This window comes from Procambarus clarkii, chromosome 24 (assembly GCF_040958095.1).
Source record: "Procambarus clarkii isolate CNS0578487 chromosome 24, FALCON_Pclarkii_2.0, whole genome shotgun sequence".
In the NCBI taxonomy this organism is placed as follows: domain Eukaryota; kingdom Metazoa; phylum Arthropoda; class Malacostraca; order Decapoda; family Cambaridae; genus Procambarus; species Procambarus clarkii.
In genome coordinates this window covers 43,939,670-43,952,694 of record NC_091173.1, presented here as the reverse complement: position 1 = coordinate 43,952,694, position 13,025 = coordinate 43,939,670, and the positions used below count along the sequence as shown (strand labels likewise).

The window sequence follows — 13,025 nt, the reverse complement described above, 5'->3', positions numbered from 1 at the left end:
GCTCTATCAAACATTTACAACGAAAATTGCTATCCCTTAACAAACTCCTTCACTAACTATAGTGACCGACATATAGCCCTAAGCTCAGAGGATTAACTACACTCTAGCAACAACGCCTCTGACTTAGATTAATACAATAGGGAATAGCAAAGCTTAATGTACGCACCTAGCCTAATATGCAAGGAAATGTTAAACACTTGGGAAGAATTTTAACCGGGGATTGAATTTAAGGGAAACAAAAATTGTTAATCTCTCGAACCCGCAAATAAAAGGAATTACTTTATAAATTTAATTATACTTAATTCAAAGATACACTCGAATTAATCCTATAATCGCTCCTACCGGCTCGCCGTACCGCACCTATCACAGGTTTCTCGACCATCTAGGTTCTAACAGAGCAACACGCAGCTTTCAGCAACAATTAAGACTAGGGACGACTCAACCTCCACTAAGTGTGCGATCACTTAGTTGTTGAATCGCTGCTAGGTAAATTACTAGTCCGTCCCTCGGAAGCCGCAACGCCCTTCACGGATTTACGTTTTTCCTAGCGCTTTGGGTCGTCTAACGACGCTCTCGGACTATCTCCTGGCGTCCCACAGATATATCCGCCCAGACTGTATGCACAAGGAACTGCTGTTGAGAGTATGGTGGCTCCCAACACCTCTGAATTAATTGCAATGGGTCGAGTAAGGTACCCAGTCCAATCAACTCGGAGCGGTCTCCTTAGCCCATAAATCTTAACAGCCTAACTTACTGACTAATCCTGAATCGTATCAGCCCGCACGACCCAAAGATTCGCTAATCCCCACTCAATCGCACTGTTGTGAGGCTCACTGCAAATCCTGGCCCGCGGCCTGTGGCTGACCTCACTAGCATGTATGCACGTGTCCGAATGGCTAGATGCGTGAGCCTTTCAACAATTTCAAACAAAATTGTTGAAACCACCACTGTGCACCATTGTAACACGGGGGGAGGGGGGGATTCTTTTGTTCTCTTTTCCCACTTTACTCTCTCTGCCCGTATTTTAACTTTGTTCTCTCTACCAAGGGACCCCAAAACTTTCACTTGAGCCGACCCCACGCCACGTGGTCTTAAGACGATTGAACGACTTGAGATTCTACAACCCGTATGACGTGACATAGGCTTCTAGCAAAACCCTACGGTCGCCTTTTCTCTGCCACCACCAGACCTGCAACACTGAGCAATGATCGAGGTCTGGGTCGATCATGCCAATCAATAACTTTGGGGCTTGATCCCCACTAGTAACATATAACCTTGGATCTTAAGTGTGGAATTAAAAATCAATGGAAATGATAATTCTGACGGTGTAAGAATCGGCGCCCAATTCAACTCTGCCTCGTGGGGGCCACGTGACAAGGACAAATTCACATAAATATAACACACAATGGACATCAATAAAAAAGACAAATTATTAACTAATTAATTTATTACAAAACTAAATAAAATCTAAAAACAGATCACTCCCTGATTTGAACACTCCCTGACTTTACAGTTAACGGCAATGAGTTGACCTATCCCTATAACACTCTGAGCAACTTTACCTTCTATAGACCAGCTAGATGTTGGTGCTGTCTTGGGGCCAATGATGGAAGGCCACCTTGCCCAAGTCGCTCCTCAGACCACACTGATCTTTGCTCGTCTGGTCTTCCCCAGACCAGAGCATTGTATTGTTCCGCTTAGTATCTAAGTTACTTGCGCCACCTAAGTTTAACAGTTAACCTCTGTTGCACTGAATGATTCAGATTGGTTGAATTATTTTAACTGAAGTTAAATTACACAAGCATCTTAAGGAAGAGCTATTCCCGATCACAAAATAGCTATTTGACCTTTGAGAATTACTGAATATGGAACCTCTGTTGACCTGTGACTGCCAGGTCGAGGAGGTCTCTCCGCGCTTCAGCATAGTCCTGGCTCCTGACGTCACTGATGGTGACATAACTCATTATCCTGATAATTAGAATACTCTTGATACTACAACCAGGAATATTATACAATACAATTTTAATACAAAATGAATGAAGGCTAAATTTCTTTAAAGTACTGAGTACTATAGAATGATTCATTATACGAAACTTGTGAACAAAGGCGTCAGTTATCTTCATTGTCAATCCCCTCAGGTCACCACGTGGGTCCAGCTTCCCATTCTCCCCTGTGTAGATAACCATTCTGGATAATTCTTACAACAAGCCTAGTTTGTTACAGTGGCACAGTGATGGTGGCACAGTGATGGAGGCACAGTGATAGTGGCACAGTGATGGAGGCACAGTGATGGTGGCACAGTGATGGTGGCTCAGTGATGGTGGCTCAATGATGGTGGCACAGTAATGGTGGCATAGTGATGGTGGCACAGTGATGGTGGCACAGTGAGGGAGGCACAGTGATTGAGGCACAGTGTGGGAGGCACAGTGATGGAGGCACAGTGATGGTGGCACAGTGATGGTGGCACAGTGATGGAGGCACAGTGATGGTGGCACAGTGAGGGAGGCACAGTGATTGAGGCACAGTGTGGGAGGCACAGTGTGGGAGGCACAGTGATGGAGGCACAGTGATGGAGGCAAAGTGATGGAGGCACAGTGTGGGAGGCACAGTGATGGAGGCACAGTGATGGAGGCACAGTGATGATGCCACAGTGAAGGAGGCACAGTGATCGTGGCACAGTGATGGAGGCACAGTGATGGAGGCACACTGATGGTGACACAGTGAGGGAGGCACAGTGATGAAGGCACAGTGAGGGAGGCACATTGATGGTAGCACAGTGATGGAGGCACAGTGATGATGCCACAGTGAAGGAGGCACAGTGATGATGCCACAGTGATGGAGGCACAGTGAGGGTGGCACAGTGATGGTGGCACAGTGAGGGAGGCATAGTGAGGGTGGCACAGTGATGGTTGGCACAGTGAGGGAGGCACAGTGATAGAGGCACAGTGTTGATGGCAAAGTGATGGTGGCACAGTTATTACCTAAGTGTAATTACCTAAGTGTAGTTACAGGATGAGAGCTACGCTCGTGGTGTCCCGTCTTCCCAGCACTCTTCGTCATATAACGCTATGAAACAACTGACGGTCTTGGCCTCCACCACCTTCTCACCTAACTTGTTTCAACCGTCTACCACTCTGTTTGCGAAAGTGAATTCTCTTATATTTCTTCGGCATCTGTGTTTAGCTAGTTTAAATCTATGACCTCTTGTTCTTAAAGTTCCAGGTCTCAGGAAATCTTCTCTATCGATTTTATAAATTTCTGTTACTATTTTGTATGTAGTGATCATATCACTTCTTTTTCTTCTGTCTTCTAGTTTTGGCATATTTAATGCCTCTAACCTCTCCTCGTAGTTCTTGTTCTTCAGTTCAGGGAGCTACTTAGTAGCGTGTCTTTGCAGCTTTTCCAGTTTGTTGATGTGCTTCATATTAAGATATGAGCACCACACAACCGCTGCATATTCTAGCTTTGGCCTAACAAAAGTCGTGAACAATTTCTTTAGTATATCGCCATCCATGTATTTAAAAGCAATTCTGAAGTTAGAAAGCGTGGCATAGGCTCCTCCCACAATATTCTTTATTTGGTCCTCAGGTGATAGTTTTCTATCTAGAACCAACCCAAGATGTCTTTCTTCATCAAAATTCTTTAGAGATTTCGCACATAATATTTAGGTTGTGTGGGGTCTATGATCTCCTATTCCACATTCCATAACATGGCATTTATTAACATTAAATTCCATTTGCCAAGCGGTGTTCCATATACTTAATTTGTCCAGGTCATCTTGAAGGGCATGACAATCTTCTAAGTTTCTTATCCTTCCTATTATCTTAGCATCTTCAGCAAACATGTTCATATAATTTTGTATACCAACTGGTAGATCATTTATGTAGACAATAAACATCACTGGTGCAAGAACTGAACCCTGTGGTACTCCACTTGTGACATTTCTCCAGTCCGATACATTGCCTCTGATCACTACCCTCATTTTTCTATCAGTCAGAAAATTTTTCATCCATGTTAGAAGCTTACCTGTCACCCCTCCAATATTTTCCAGTTTCCAGAACAACCTCTTATGTGGAACTCTGTCGAAAGCCTTTTTTAGGTCCAGATAGATGCAGTCAACCCAACCATCTCTTTCCAGTAATATCTCTTTTGCTCGATCATAGAAACTGAGTAAATTCGATACACAGGATCTTCCAGATCGAAAATATACTGTCTGTCTGATATTATATAATTTCTCTCCAGGTGTTCTACCCATTTAGATTTAATTATTTTTTCCAATATTTTGACTATTACACTTGTCAATGATACCGGTCTATAATTAAGGGGGTCTTTCCTGCTTCCACTTTTGTAGATTGGAACTATGTTAGCCTTTTTCCACACATCAGCTACAACTCCTGTAAACAGGGATGCCTGAAAAATCAGTTGAAGAGGAATGCTGAGCTCAGGTGGACATTCTCTCAGAACCCATGGTGAAACTCCATCTGGACCAACTGCTTTGTTCTTATTTAGCTCCTTGAGCATTTTTTCCACTTCGTCTCTAGACGCCTCTATGTGCTCTATGTTGTTCTCTGGAATTCTTATTGTATCTGGTTCCCTGAAGATTTCATTCTGTACAAACACACTTTGGCACTTTTCGTTTAATGTTTCACACATTTCATTTTCATTTTCCGTGAATCTATTTCTCATTTTCAACCTCTGAATATTATCCTTTACCTGCAATTTGTTGTTTGTGAATTTATAGAATAGACCTGGTTCTGTTTTACATTTGTCTGCAATCCCTTTTTCAACATTTCTTTCTGCCTCTCTCCTCACTGCCGTGTAGTTGTTTCTTGCATCTTTATATCGCTGGTATGTTTGGGGGTTTGGCCTCTTCCTGTATTGATTCCAGTTTTGTACCTTCTGGTCTCTGGCCCTCTCGCAATTTCTGTTGAACCAATTCTATTTCCTAGATTTGCATCTCTGTTTTGGTATGAATTTTTTCGTGCCATTATCATATATTTCACAAAACTTGACATACATCTCATTCACTTCCTTGCCTAGCAACAAGTCTGTCCAATTATACTCACTAAACAAAATTCTAAGGTTGCCATAATGTCCTCTCCTAAAGTCAAGTTTTTTCAATTGCATCAACCTTCTAATTTTCTTCCAGATTATAATGCTTTGATGGAGGTGCAGTGATGGTGGCACAGTGATGGAGGCAGAGTGGGGGAGGCACAGTGATGGTGGCACAGTGAGGGAGGCACAGTGATGGAGGCACAGTGATGGAGGCACAGTGATGGTGGCACAGTGATTGAGGTACAGTGATGGTGATACAGTGAGGGAGGCACAGTGAATTAGGCACAGTGATGGTGGCACACTGATGGAGGCACAGTGAGGGAGGCACAGTGATGGAGGCCCAGTGATGGAGGCACAGGGATGGAGGCACAATGAGGGAGGCACAGTGATGTTGGCACAGTGAGGGAGACACAGTGATGGTGGCACAGTGATGGTGGCACAGTGATGGTGGCACAGTGATGGAGGCACCATGATGGTGGTACAGTGAGGGAGGCACAGTGATGGAGGCACAGTGATGGTGATACAGTGAGGGAGGCACAGTGATGGAGGCACAGTGATGGTAGCACAGTGATGGAGGCACAGTGATGGGGGGCACAGTGATGGTGATACAGTGAGGGAGGCACAGTGATGGAGGCACAGTGATGGTAGCACAGTGATGGAGGCACAGTGATGGTAGCACAGTGATGGAGGCACAGTGATGGTAGCACAGTGATGGAGGCACAGTGATGGTGGCACAATGAGGGAGGCACAGTGATGGTGATACAGTGAGGGAGGCACAGTGATGGTGGCACAGTGATGGAGGCACAGTGATGGAGGCACAGTGATGGTGGCACAGTGATGGAGGCACAGTGATGGAGGCACAGTGATGGTGGCACAATGAGGGAGGCACAGTGATGGTGATACAGTGAGGGAGGCACAGTGATGGTGGCACAGTGATGGTAGCACAGTGATGGAGGCACAGTGATGGGGGCACAGTGAGGGAGGCACAGTTGCAACACGGGGGGAGGGGGGGTATCGGCTCTACTCTGTCCTTTACCCCTGCCAGTATTCTATTTTCTTCACTTAATTACCAAGGGACCCTAGAGCTACTCTAAACGAATCCCGCGCCACGTGGTCTTAGCAGCTCGACTGGCTAGGATTCTACAGCTGGCACTTGGCGCTCCGCTCTACTACACTGTCGTCATTCAAGAGTACCGGATACGAGTACAAGAAGACCAGGTATCGACATCTAGCATGGAAGAGGCAAGATCGACACCATCATCATCTTCATCGACTACATTCGAACATTCAACGTCCATCAGCATCGATATATTTTAAATACTCAATATGAACAATTGGTGAAAAGATAAAGTTGGCTCTGAACACCTATATAAAGCAAATCTGGACACTTTTGTTTAAATGTAGGAAAACAGATTTCGAGTCAAAACACTTCTGTTTAAATGTTGAAAAACAGATTTAAAATCAATATTGTTCTGGTATAGTGGTATATGACAATTCTACAATATAAATTGGTCAGTAATTAAAAACAAAGCCTCATGTGTGATTGTCTCAGCCCAGAACAAACGGTTATGGAAAATTATGTTGTGCTATTTTTTTCAGAATTTTTGAACACAGGAGAGGGGGACCAATAAAAACATTGGCACTCTTAAAGTGAGTGTGGACACTTCGCAGTACAGTCAGCTGTAACCTGTGATATAGTTATAGTAGATTTTTTTTTTTTTTTTAGATATATGTAATAAAAACTAGGTTTGTTTTATTTACAGAATGTCAAGGAGGACATTGATTGGGGAGTGGATAGTACACGGATGTGAACTTCGTAGAGTTCAGTGGTACGCTCCCAGATGACTGAAAGTTCAGTCTGTAGATAGATTTTTATTATTTTTCTTGATGTTTAGCATTGTGTGTGTCCGGCTCTAGGGAACAAACGAGGTTGGCTATTGAAGAGCCAAGGAATTTTAATAGCTAGTCTTTGCTGTTTGATTAGCGATATTTTATTTAGCTATGTCAGTTCAGTGTAGGATGTATGTTTCCTGATGTGGGATGATTGCTGTTAGTTGACAGCCGTGAGTTTGGTGCATTTGTTAATTTTTTTCTGTGATGTTGGCTGAACAATCTGATGATTTTAATTTTTCTTAAATAGGTTAGCTTTTGTTTGAGGCATGAGTTTATTGATTTTTATTAAGGGTTGGGATACTAAACCTCATTTTTATTATGTAATTAAAACAAGGTTTACTAAGTTACTTGTGCCTTGGGTTGTAACAAACTAGGTTTGTCGTAGGGAATTATTCAGTATAGTCTCTCATAGACATAGGGGTTTTGAAAGTTTGCAGTCAAGCGGTAGTTGACCTGACTCGGGGATCACGGGGTATCTCTTTTGGGATTAACTGTTAAGATTACAAAAGGGCCGGCGCCTTTGTCTTAAGCAACGTATAATGAATTATTTTACAAAATTCAGTAATTTAGAGAAATTCAGGTATGCATTGAAATTATATTCAATAATATATTCTGTTCATGTATCAAGAGTATTCTCAATTGTCGAAATACTGAGCATGTCACCGTCAGTGACGTCACGAGCAGGGGACTAACCTCTGAATCTTGACAACCCTTGGTCAAAGGTCACCAAAGCCTTCCATATTTAAAAATTCTCAAAGGTCAAATAACCATATTGTAATTGGAAATAGCATTTCTCTAAGATGCTTGTGCAATTTCCATCAGTTTAAAAAGAGTTCAACCATCTGGGTTGTTCAATACAACAGAGATTAGTTGTTCAACTTAAATCCTGCTAGTAAACTAGTAACTAGCAGTGACTGTGGCTGCCAGTGTTGCCACAGTCACTGTAATTAACGACTATGCTGCCAGTGTTGCCACAGACACTGTAGTCTACCACAATGCTGCCAGTGTTGCCACAGTCACTGTAGTCTACCACAATGCTGCCAGTCTGGCCACAGTCAGTGTATTCTACCACTATGCTGCCAGTGTTGCCAAATTCACTGTAGTCTACCACAATGCAGCCAGTATTGCCACAGTCACTGTAGTCTACCACTATGCTGCCAGTGTTGTAACAGTCACTGTAGTCTACCACAATGCAGCCATTGTTGCCAGAGTCACTGTAGTCTACCACTATGCTGTCATTGTTGCCACAGTCACTTTAGTTAACCACTATGCTGCAAGTGTTGCCACATTCACTGTAGTTAACTATTATGTTGCCAGTGTTGCCACAGTCTATGTAGTAAACCATTATTCTGCCAGTGTTGCCACAGTCACTGTAGTTAACCATTATGCTGCCAGTGATGCCACAGTCTCTGTAGTCAACCATTATGCTGCCAGTCTTGCCACAGTCACTGTAGTCAAGCATATGCTGCTTGTGTTGCTGCCAGTGTTGCCACCGCCACTGTAATCATCCACTATGCTGCCAGTATTGCGACAGTCACTGTAGTCACCCACTATGCTGCTAGTGTTAGCACAGTTACTTTAGTTAAGCGTTATGCTGCTAGTGTTGCCACATTCACTGTAGTCTACCACATTGCTGCCCGTGTTGCCACAGTCACTGTAGTTAACCACTATACTACCAGTGTTGCAACAGTCACTGTAGTCGACTACAATGCTGCCAGTGTTGCCACAGTCACTGTAGTCTACCACAATGCTGCCAGTGTTGCCACAGTTACTGAAGTCTACCACTATGCTGCCAGTGTTGCCACAGAAACTGTAGTCTTCCACATTGCTGCCAGTGTTGCCACAGTAACTGTAGTTAACCACTGTGCTGCATGTGTTGCCACAGTCACTGTAGTCAACCACTATGCTGCCAGTGTTGCCACCGTCACTGTAGTCTACCACAATGCAGCCATTGTTGCCACAGTCACTGTAGTCTACCACTAAGCTGTCATTGTTGCCACAGTCACTTTAGTTAACCACTATGCTGGCAGTGTTGCCACATTCACTGTAGATAACTATTATGCTGCCAGTGTTGCCACAGTCTCTGTAGTCAACCATTATGTTGCCAGTGTTGCCAGAGTCACTGTAGTTAACCATTATGCTGCCAGTGATGCCACAATCTCTGTAGTCAACCATTATGCTGCCAGTGTTGCCACAGTCACTGTAGTCAACCATTATGCTGCCAGTGTCCACAGTCACTGTAGTCAACCATTATGCTGTTAGTGTTGCTGCCAGTGTTGCCACTGTCACTGTAATCATCCATTATGCTTCCAGTGTTGCCACAGTCACTGTAGTCTACCACTATGCTGCCAGTGTTGCCACAGTCTCTGTAGCCAACCACTATGCTGCTAGTGTTGGCACAGTCACTTTTGTTAACCGTTATGCTGCCAGTGTTGCCACAGTCTCTGTAGTCAAATACTATGCTGCCAGTGTTCACACAGTCATTATAATCAACCATTATGCTGCGTGTGTTGCTGCCAGTGTTGCCACAGTCACTGTAGTCAACCACTTTGCTGCCAGTGTTGCCACAGAATCTGTAGTCTACCACTATGCTGCCACTGTTGCCACAGTCATTGTAGTCTACCACAATGCTGCCAGTGATTTCACAGTCACTGTAGTGTACCACAACGCTGCCAGTGTTCACTCAGTCACAGTAGTCTACCAGAATGCTGCCAGTGTTGCCACAGACACTTTAGTCAACCACTATGCTGCCAGTGTTGCCACAGTCAATGTAGTCTACCACAATGCTGCCACTCTGGCCACAGTCAGTGTAGTCTACCACTATGCTGTCATTGTTGCCACAATCACTGTAGTCTACCACAATGCTGCCAGTATTGCCACAGTCACTGTAGTCTACCACTATGCTGCCAGTCTTGCCACAGTCACTGTAGTCTACCACATTGCAGCCAGTGTTGCCACAATAACTGTAGTTAACCACTACGCAGCCTGTGTTGCCACAGTCACTGTAGTCAACCACTATGCTGCCACTGTTGCCACAGTCATTGTAGTCTACCACAATGCTGCCAGTGATTTCACAGTCACTGTAGTGTACCACAACGCTGCCAGTGTTCACTCAGTCACAGTAGTCTACCAGAATGCTGCCAGTGTTGCCACAGACACTTTAGTCAACCACTATGCTGCCAGTGTTGCCACAGTCAATGTAGTCTACCACAATGCTGCCAGTCTAGCCACAGTCAGTGTAGTCTACCACTATGCTGTCATTGTTGCCACAATCACTGTAGTCTACCACAATGCTGCCAGTATTGCCACAGTCACTGTAGTCTACCACTATGCTGCCAGTCTTGCCACAGTCACTGTAGTCTACCACATTGCAGCCAGTGTTGCCACAATAACTGTAGTTAACCACTACGCAGCCTGTGTTGCCACAGTCACTGTAGTCAACCACTATGCTGCCAGTGTTGCCACATTCACTGTAGTCTACCACTGTGCAGCCAGTGTTGCCACAGTCTCTGTAGTCTACCACTAGGCTGTCAATGTTGCCACAGTCACTTAAGTTAACCACTATGCTGCCAGTGTTGCCACATTCACTGTAGTTAACCATTATGCTGCCAGTGTTGCCACAGTCTCTGTAGTCAACTAATATGCTGCCAGTGTTGCCACAGACTCTGTAGTCAACCATTATGCTGCCAGTGTTGCCACAGTCACTGTAGCAATCCAATATACTGCCATTGATGCCACGGTCTCTGTTGTCAACCATTATACTGCCAGTGTTGTCACAGTCACTGTAGTCAACCATTATGCTGCTTGTGTTGCTTCCAGTGTTGCCACAGTCACTGTAATCATCCACTATGCTTCCAGTGTTGCCAGAGTCACTGTAGTCTACCACTATGCTGCCAGTGTTGCCACAGTCACTGTAGTTAACCACTATGCTGCGAGTGTTGGCACAGACACTGTAGTTAACCGTTATGCTGCCGGTGTTGCCACAGTCACTGAAGTCTACCACAATGCTGCCAGTGTTGCCACAGTCACAGTAGTCAACCATTATTCTACTTGTGTTGCTGCCAGTGTTGCCACATTCTCTGTAGTCAACCACTATGCTGCCAGTGTTGACACAGTCACTATAGTCAACCATTATGCTGCTTGTGTTGCTGCCAGCGTTGCCACAGACTCTGTAGTCAACCATTATGCTGCCAGTGTTGCCACAGTCACTGTAGCTATCCAATATACTGCCATTGATGCCACGGTCTCTGTTGTCAACCATTATACTGCCAGTGTTGTCACAGTCACTGTAGTCAACCATTATGCTGCTTGTGTTGCTTCCAGTGTTGCCACAGTCACTGTAATCATCCACTATGCTGCCTGTGTTGCCACAGTCACTGTAGTCACCCACTATGCTGCCAGTGTTGCCACAGTCACTGTAGTGTACCACTATGCTGCAAGTGTTGCCACAGTCACTGTAGTCATCCACTATGCTGCCAGTGCTGCCACAGTCACTGTAATCAACGACTATGCTGCCAGTGTTGCCACAGACACTGTAGTCTACTACAATGCTGCCAGTGTTGCCACAGTCACTGTAGTCTACCACTATTCTGCCAGTGTGGCCACAGTCACTGTAGTCTACCATATTGCTGCCCGTGTTGCCAAAGTCGCTGTAGTTAACCATTTTACTGCCTGCGTTGCCACAGTCACTCTAGTCAACTACTATGCTGAAAGTGTTCCTACAGTCACTGTAGTCTACAACTATGCTACCCGTGTTGCCACAGTCACTGTAGTCAACCACTATGCTGCCAGTGTTGCCACAGTCACTGTAGTCTACCACAATGCTGCCAGTATGGCCACAGTCACTGTAGTCTACCACTATGCTGCCAGTGTTGCAAAATTCACTGTAGTCTATCACAATGCAGCCAGTGTTGCCACAGTCGTTGTAGTGTACTACTATGCTGCAAGTGTTGCCACAGTCACAGTAGTCTACCACATTGCTTCCAGTGTTGCCACAATCACTGTAGTTAACCACAATGCTGCCTATGTTGCCACAGTCACTGTAGTCAACCACTATGCTGCCAGTGTTGTAACAGTCACTGTAGTCTACCACAATGCAGCCATTATTGCCACAGTCACTGTAGTCTACCACTATGCTGTCATTGTTGCCACAGTCGCTTTAGTTAACTACTATGCGGCCGGTGTTGCCACATTCACTGTAGTTAACTATTATGCTGCCAGTGTTGCCACAGTCTAAGTAGTCAACCATTACGCTGCCAGTGTTGCCACAGTCACTGTTGTTAACCATTATGCTTTGGTGATGCCACAATTTCTGTAGTCAACCATTATGCTGCTAGTGTTGCCACAGTCATGGTAGTCAACCATTATCCTGCTTGTGTTGCTGCCAGTGTTGCCACAGTCCCTATAATCATCCACTATGCTTCCAGTGTTGATACCGTCACTGTAGTTAACCATTATGCTTTGGTGATGCCACAATTTCTGTAGTCGACCACTATGCTGCCAGTGTTGCCACAGTCACTGTAGTCAACCACTATGCTGCTAGTGTTGGCACAGTCACTGTAGTTAACCGTTATGCTGCCAGTATTGTCACAGTCACTGAAGTCTACCACAATGCTGCCAGTGTTGCCTCAGTCACTGTAGTCAACCATTGTTCTGCTTGTGTTTCTGCCAATGTTGCCACTGTCTCTGTAGTCTACCATTATGCTGCTAGTGTTGCAGCCAGTGTTGCCACAGTCTCTTTAGTCAACCAATATGCTGCCAGTGTTGACACAGTCACTATAGTCAACCATTATGCTGCTTGTTTTGCTGCCAGTGTTGCCACTGTCTCTGTAGTCTACCATTATGCTGCTAGTGTTGCAGCCAGTGTTGCCACAGTCTCTGTAGTAACCACTATACTGCCAGTGTTGCCACTGTCTCTGTAGTCTTCCACAATGGTGTCAGTGTTGCCACAGTCTTTGTAGTCTACCACAATGTTAACAGTGTTGCCACAGTCACTGTAGTCTACCACAATGCTGCCAGTGATGTCACAGTCACTGTAGCCTACCACAATGCTTCCAGTGTTGCCACAGTCACTGTAG

The 13,025-nt window shown here is 44.9% G+C and overlaps 1 protein-coding gene across 1 annotated transcript; it reads right to left on the bottom strand.

Annotated features, from left to right (window-relative positions):
* Positions 1–10,171: 10,171 nt before the first annotated feature.
* On the bottom strand, positions 10,172–11,611 carry LOC138368091 (uncharacterized). The gene has a single exon (XM_069330390.1). The coding sequence runs from the start codon at positions 11,609–11,611 to the stop codon at positions 10,172–10,174; it is 1,440 nt and encodes a 479-aa protein (XP_069186491.1).
* Between the last annotated feature and the right edge of the window lie 1,414 nt (positions 11,612–13,025).

Bases quoted from the DNA above. Each gene is read 5' to 3' on its own strand.
- LOC138368091 (XM_069330390.1), bottom strand. From the start codon at position 11,611: ATGGTTAACTACAGCGACTTTGGCAACACGGGCAGCAATATGGTAGAC.